This window comes from Psammomys obesus, unplaced genomic scaffold (genome assembly GCF_907164565.1).
Source record: "Psammomys obesus unplaced genomic scaffold, mPsaObe1.curated_primary_1811, whole genome shotgun sequence".
NCBI classification, from domain to species: Eukaryota; Metazoa; Chordata; class Mammalia; order Rodentia; family Muridae; genus Psammomys; species Psammomys obesus.
In genome coordinates, this window is record NW_026586550.1 from 11,963,450 (window position 1) to 11,971,176 (window position 7,727).

Genomic DNA, 7,727 nt, shown 5'->3' on the forward strand with positions numbered 1-7,727 from the left:
CATTCACCCACTGTCTCAAAAGGTAGTTTTTTTTCCCTTTGTAGTATTTAACACAATTATAACACATGATACAATCATATTAAATATATATGTATTTATATTAGCCTCTTCTACAAGACTTAATGTTCCATGACCTAAAAACTGTTTTCCTTGTTAACCACTATATTACCAAGGCTCCAAAACCTTGTATACAGTAGGCATAGTATACACCCTTTCTTAGAGAGCTTTTAATCAAAGTTTGGCACTTTTAGAAGAGTCAGCTCGATGGTGAGGGCAGACGCTCAATGATCAGAGAGAGGAAAGCTTAGGGTTTAGTGGGGAAGCAATGGAGGAATAAAGAGAGTGTGGGACACTCATTTAGGGAGGTTCCTACTCCAATCCCAGCATCCATTCCCATCTTCAACAAATCACTAAACAATAGTTTATTCATTCCATGATAGAATTTGGTAAGCTTTAGATTATAAAACCAAGGTCAATATAATTTTGAAGGATTAGAATATCTTCAAGAAGCCAGTCACAGTTTAACTGAGGTGGACATGAACACAGGGCTGATGTCTACTGAGGAAGGTCATATTCCTCTAATATGTGAAAAGATGATGAGATACACTTTCTTAGTCACTGAGGAAGGAATTTTTTTCCTTGAGGAGATGATACTATTTCTTTTTTGCAGCTCTTTTCCCTTCTCCTTTCTTTGGTTTCCCCTTTCCGCGGAGCTTTTTTAGACGTTTTTGCTCTTCCTTAAAATCCTGATGCTCATCTCTGGATGAAGAAGAAGAAGAAGAAGAAGAAGAAAAAAAAAATTAGCTATGTTTACCACATTAGAGAAGTGCCAAAAGATTGTTGAGCATGGCTTTTCAGGGCACATGCTTAGTTTGGCGAACAGAAAGCTTAGGGGACCCAACATATAGATTGGCTGGATTACAAGAATTCAGACATCAGTTTTCCTTTACAGACACAATACTACAACCACCCAGCAGTTCCTTACATTGAAGCTAAACACCTTGGGTTGCGTTTCCATTTTTGAAAAAAAATTAAAAGACTAAACATTTTAGGAGTGAAACGTGAGTGTAATTTTCAGAAGCTGCACAGAGATCCTGACTGCCCTAGGAATTAGCATCCACTAAAAATGGGCAGTACTCCAGAACAGCTTAAGTGGCAATGGATGCCCCCACAAAAAGGTTGCTGGGAAAGACTCAGGCAGATGGAAAGCAGATCAAGACAGGAGTTACAGGAGTTATGCACTTCTATTAGCCAGGACTAACAACACACGTGAATGGTGATGACTGTAATAAAGTGTCTACACCCTAAGACCAAACACCCACAGGAAGTGCTTAAACATGTAAGCCAGGAAAACAGTGTAAACCAGCCTAAAACACAGCTCCACCAGATACCAGCTCTGTGACTCTGGACACAAGACCTGTTTTTCTCTTTGCACCTTAGTTTCTGCATCTGTAACAGGTAGCAATAATAGCTTATGGTTTAAATATACATTATTAATGGATTTAACAAAATGGACCAAATATATAAAAAAGGGATGCTTTGCTGAGCCCAACCAAACTATATTTTTAAAAGACTGAGTTTAAGGAATTTGATATTTCATTCCACGAACATGATAAACATACAGCACAGACCTCATTGGCATTAGCTATGAGTGCCAAATGATTCTCAACAGAGCCGTCACAATTCATGTAAACAGATGTCAGGTCATGTTCAAACTCTGTTACCCAAGGCAAAGCCTTGTTCTTTACAACACTCACAGGCCCCCGTGAGTCGTCCTGTCTCCCAGCTGTTCCCTTAGCCCAAACTGTTCCTGGGTCATTGCAGGCACCTTCCATCTCAGGAAGCCTCCGTGGCCTGTGTTCACCCTGCTTCTGTCCCACAGCTCTTCCCTAGGTCTCACCAGGTTCATTCACTACCCATGAGCCTCAGCCTAAGCCTCAGTCTCCTCTCAGGGGCTGACCCTGACTGCCCTGTTTAAGGCTATTACCATGCCCTTTCCCTGCTCACCACAGGCCCTGTCAGCACTCTGGATCCTGCTTTGCCAGTTCTGCCCCCCCACCCCAGCAGGCTCAACACTGTCACAAAACATGACAAATATTACATCATTTTCCCATTCTTTGTTCCCTCCCTGTTTCTGTCCACCATCAGACAGAAAACTCCACAAAGGCCACCAGCACAACACAACAGCTTCTTAACTGAGTTCTGGGGAGCTTATATTTCCCTCCCTCTTTTGCAGGCCTTTACTTTATTGAAAGATATCTATATTCAACCTGTCTGATGCTACAGTTGGCAGTGCACTGAAGGCATCATTTACCATAACTACTGACTAAACACATAAAAATAATTTTGCTTTTCAATGAACATCTAAGTGTTCAGTATTTTCCCCTTATCTTCAAAGATAGCTAGGTCTTTGTTCTTCACATAAATGAAGAATATCAAGTGGGTATATTAAAATAGTTGAATGTGATTTTGTTACGGCTTATAACTTTCCATGGGGTCTGGCTTCTGATATTTTATTCTGGATCATAAGAAAATTAAGTTTTATTTTTCCGAGCCAACACTAATGGCAAAGGAGATATTCCCAAGCAATTCCAGACTCTCAAAAGTAGGTCAGATATTACAATCTCTAGCAATATATTAACTTAGAACATCCACTTGTTTTCTTCACTGCTATTCCTTGAATGTCCATCTTAAGTACCTGTACATGCAAAGAACTTAAAAAATATGTTGGAGAAATGAGTGTACTAACCTTTAGCTCTATGGAATTAGTACCATGCTATGCTATTAATTTTGTATTAACAAATGGTCCCAAATTAACAGTTAGGTCCAGTTAAAACATGTTACATTTTACAGATGATATATAGTTACATTTTTTTCTTTTTCTTTTTGTGGGTTATTTTTTAAATTTTTTTTTATTAATCACACTTTATTCACTTTGTATCCCCCCTGTAGCTCCCTCTCTTCTCCCCTCCCAATCCCTCCCTTCCTCCCTCTTCTCCACACATGCTTATGAAACATATTGTTTTAACTCTTTGTAAGGAGCATGTATTCATTTGGAAATAAAAAAAATAAAATAAAGAAAAATGACCATCCAGGTATTTTATCTTTTTTCCCCTACAAAGGTCCTAAGCACTCACTTGTTAGATCTATCAAACATATAAAACACAGTATTGAGTTATGTAATTTATAAATTACCTTTAAAAGTGAAGTACAGCTTATTCAAGTCAAATTAATAGATCAAAAAGGCATAAAATAAAATGCCAGAAGCCAGTGGGAGGAATAAGAATGTCGATAAAACTGCCACCAGCAGAGAAGGGAGGTTCCTACACACCCAGTGAGAGGCCAACCTCGTGTGGGGCAGGACTCCGCTGCTCTGGGCCTAGAACCAGCTGCTCTGGCAGCCACGGTGCTTGTGGGGTTTTAGTTCACACCTAGTTCACACCGTTTGCCCCATCCTGCTACCCGCTTCCTTCTCAGAGCGACTTTAAATTAATGAATAATTAGACATCTCTCCATAGCTCAGTACAAGTTTATGTTGGTTATGTTTTAGACATAATTTCAACAAACATGTTTTTGCTTGTTTGCTTTTTTATGAGTCAAGACAATTTTAAAAGCCCACTCCCCGCCTTGCCCCACCCCACCTCTGTGCCTTACCTGGACTCTCTCATAAGAACCACAAAATTGTAGGGAGAGACAATGGTTTTCCTTTGCTGATCAACTAAAACCACCTGTCACAAAGCCCTATCTGCTTCCCCTTATCACCTGTAAAGGCCAAGGAAACGGAGCCTGGCCATGAGCGCGAAGTATACGTTGTGATCTGGATACCAGTCGTAAGTCTCTTTCCTTTTGGCCAAGGGCTGCTCACTGAACAGGTTCACCACTTTCATGGACTTTGAATCAGTAGGCCTGGCCACTTCACCAAAGATCCGGGCACTCAGACGGGACATGCGCAGCGCATATTCTGAAAGTGACATTTTCTTACGCAGTAAGGAACAAGATTCCCTATAGAAGAGAAGGTTAATAGGTCAGTGTGAGAAATTCTGTATTTATCTAGTAAACATTTTAGAAAATGAAAAGCCACCCATAAATTACTGTGTACCTTCGGCAGGATCTACTCTGGAGGGGACACATACCCACTCCACAGCCACTTCTTTCTGCACACCTGCGGTTTTTACAGTTTGTGTTCATATACTATGTTTCTTTGGTGTATTGGCTCTATTACAACTTGTGATCCAATAGGTTAGTTTACCTATTTGCAAGCTGGATGAAGGGGACAGGGAAACAAGTTATTCTGCTATGGCATCGTTATTATACCTTTAGAAAACAACCACCCAAGCAATCTGCAAGTAAATATGCTGACTGCTTGCCACCTAAAGGTGTAATCATGGCAGAGAAGTAATTATGCTGTTGTCTTTATTATCAGTCCTTTGAACACTGTTCTCCTCAAGGGCACCAGATGGCTCTGAGAACTGCTAATGAGTTATGAGGTCATTTGGCCTCTAGGTTACTGGATTGAATTCTGCCTAGCAACTGAAAGCCACTTGGGAAAAACAGACAGTAGTTCTATAGAAACAAAATTCAACAGCTCAAATAAGGATCATCAGCTCAAAAGATTTGTTATTCTTGAACAAAAGTCACCTAGGAATTATGGTGCTATTTATCAGCCTTAATGCAAACTCACTCAACAGTAACCTCTGGAGAAAAACCAGAGGTACAGCACGTTGAAACAGATGTGAGAATGATAACTAGGGCATTATAAAAATTATAGCTAACAGATATTAAAAAAAAAAAAAAAAAGAAACCACCTAACGGACACGTAAGAATCAAAAATGCTTCTGGGGACTAGAGAGAGAGCTCAGTGGCGAAAAGGGCTCTCTGCTCTTCCAGAGGACAGTTCAGTTCACAACACCGTGTTGGACTGCTCACAACTGCCTGGAACTCCAGCTCTGTGGCATCCAACGCCTTCTTCTAGCCTCTGTGGGACGGCACAAATGGCATGGATTCACACAGACATAGAGATGTAGATATACAGACATACACAGTAAAAAGTAAAAAGTATGCCTAGCGGTGGTGGCACATGCCTTTAATCCCAGCACTTGGGAGGTAGAGACAGGCAGGTCTCCGAATCTGAGGGCAGCCTGGTCTACAGAGCAAGAGTTCCAGCCAAGGAATATACAGTGTTACAGTGATAGCCTGTCTTAAAAAAAAAAAAAAAAAAAAAAAAAAGCACAAATATTTACCCCTCCCCCCACTTCTGGTAGAATAACTATGCCATCTCATTCTAAGTCAGATGTATCAGTTGTTGTTTGCCGCATATGCCAATTTATGTGAAGTTTTCATTCCAAGATGAGAATCTTGCTGGCTAAGGGACTACCTGGGGGATAGTTTGGTTGAGAGGAGAAGGAATTAGCTTTTAAACATAAAAAGGCATAAATCTATCTTGAAAGAAACTAGTGAGAGAACTTTACCAAATCTCTCAAGAAGTGAGCTAAAAGAAAACAGCTCTTCAGAGTTCCACACATTTCCCTTGCAAAGCAAAGTCTGGTTCCATCAAACTAATACTTCAGAAATAGAAATGCCAGGGGAGTGTGGGAGGAAATAAGAATGCCAATAAAACTGCCATCTGCAGAAGAGGTTCCCACACACCTGCTAAAAGACAAGACAAGGTGGAGGACACCTGATAAATTTCAAAATAGTGCTTGCAAGCAAATAAGCTCAGTTTGTTTGAAGAAGTTCTTAATGCTATCTCAAAACCCAGAAACAGAACAGAGCCTGACCTCAAACCAACTGTAGAATATCAGTGTCAAGCCATTTTTACTTGGAGTGCCAACTAGATGATCTCGGGCCAGCAGTGCCACCCAAAGGCTGGCCAGGGGAGAGGAATCGGCTTCAAAGTCTCATTCAATCTACTCTGGGGCTCTTCTTTTTTCACATCCTGCTCTGCCCACTCTTATCCGACTGGAGCTATGCTGTCAGAATCAGGGTTTGCTTTTTATCAGGGGAAACGCATCCTCACCAGCTTGTACCTACGTACTACGTGTCGTAACCTTCCAGGACCTTGCAGAAGTCCAGAAGCCAGGAGCAGCCTGTTTCTATGTGTGCTTTAAAAAACAAAAAAACAAAAACAAAAAACAAACCCTGACTCTCTTTCTGAACACAGGTTTAAAACAAATTGTTTCTCTATTCATTTTGCCCTCTTCTGCTTAAACACTAGTATAGTATCCGAATGGAATTCCACTGTAATTGCGTAAAATTTCCAGAGACACTTTAAAGTAGGCTGGGACTATCACCTGTGACAGCATCTCACGGAAAACACACATTGAAGTCCCAGGCACATTATCTTTACATAGAGGCTACAGGCCGACACCCATCTTTGCATCCCAGCTCTGCCATCTGTCTATTCTGAACTTTGCCTGCCTAAATTTGACTTTCCCCTTTCTCTGAAAAGAAGGGTTGCAGGTATACTGGGAGAAGTAAGTAGGGCAGAGATACTCAGTGAATGGTAGCTCACGAGAGGAACGACGCAAAACCTCTTTGAAAACTTGGTGTTTGTGTATTGCACCCTGACACTGTTCACGTATTGATTCCTTGACCTTACTGAGTGCCCAAGCACAGTTGCCCCCGTACTTTCCTGAAATGATAGCTTCATTTACAAAGCCTGATGGGCGGGAGAGGGCAGCCAGATCCTTGGTAGCCTGACAAGTAGGAAGAAGAGGAAGGGGCCCTCTAGAAGCAGCTGAGGCCATCACTGGATGCTAAGGCAACTCCATACTCACTTTGCAATGCAGCAGACAGGTGGGACAGATAATCAGTCATAAGACACATTGGAATCCATGGCAACGCAGACCACAAACCAAGTCTTAAAGGGACAAAGTCTTTACGACAAAGAAAGAGAACAAACCTCTTTAGACCCGAGTCCCTGACTCAGCCCCACTCCCAGGATCGTGGCTTTAGTTTCCTCCCCCAGCACACACACCCATTCCAGTAAAAGACAGAGGAACCTGGTCAAAACTTTTTTTTTTTTCTTAAAACAAAAGAATATGCTTTTTAAAAATTGCATTCATTAGCTGGGTAGTGGTGGTGCACACCTTTAACCCCAGCACTCATGTGCATTCCAGGCCAGCCTGGACTACAGATCGAGTTCTAGGACAGCCAAGGCTACAGAGAGAAGCCCTGTCTGCCCCCCCAAACAAAAACTGCATTCACCTATTTTACACTGTGGTGTATGTGTGTATGTGGGCACAGATGTCCTACAATACACATGCAGAGGTCAAAGGATAATTAATGGTTCTTTCATCATATGCCCCTGATACTGAACACAGGTCATTGGGCTTGACCACAGTGTCTTTATCCATTAAGCCATCTCACAGGTCCGGTAAACTTAAAGTACAAAGAAATGCACAAATAAACCAATATAGGTTAGGTGCACTCCAAAGCACAGGCAGGCGAATCTCTGAGTTCAAGACCAGCCTGTTCTAAGTCGAGTTTTAGGCCAGCCTACATGGTGAGCCTACATGTCTCCAAACAAAGAACAGGCTGAAAAGGATTGCTTTCCGTAACAATCTATGACAGATGCATTGTCACTTCCCTTTCCCCCTCTCTAATCTGAAATCAAAAAGAAAGGAATGGCCTAGCAGCTTAGGTGCTTGCCACCTGCAATCTGAGTTTGATCCCTGGAATTCATAGGATAGACGGAGAACACCGACCACCCCCAAGATGTCCTCTAA

The 7,727-nt window shown here is 41.7% G+C and overlaps 1 protein-coding gene across 1 annotated transcript in view; it reads right to left on the reverse strand.

The window, feature by feature from the left end:
- Positions 1 to 398: 398 nt before the first annotated feature.
- Mrps33 (mitochondrial ribosomal protein S33) overlaps positions 399 to 7,727 on the reverse strand; it is a 9,653-nt gene continuing 2,324 nt past the window's right edge. The window contains exons 2-3 of the mRNA XM_055602134.1: positions 3,763 to 4,002; positions 399 to 759 (exon numbers count right to left, since the gene is read on the reverse strand). Of these exons, the coding sequence (XP_055458109.1) occupies positions 654 to 759; positions 3,763 to 3,974 (318 nt within the window). The 5' untranslated portion in view covers positions 3,975 to 4,002 and the 3' untranslated portion in view covers positions 399 to 653. The remainder of the gene's footprint in view (positions 760 to 3,762; positions 4,003 to 7,727) is intronic.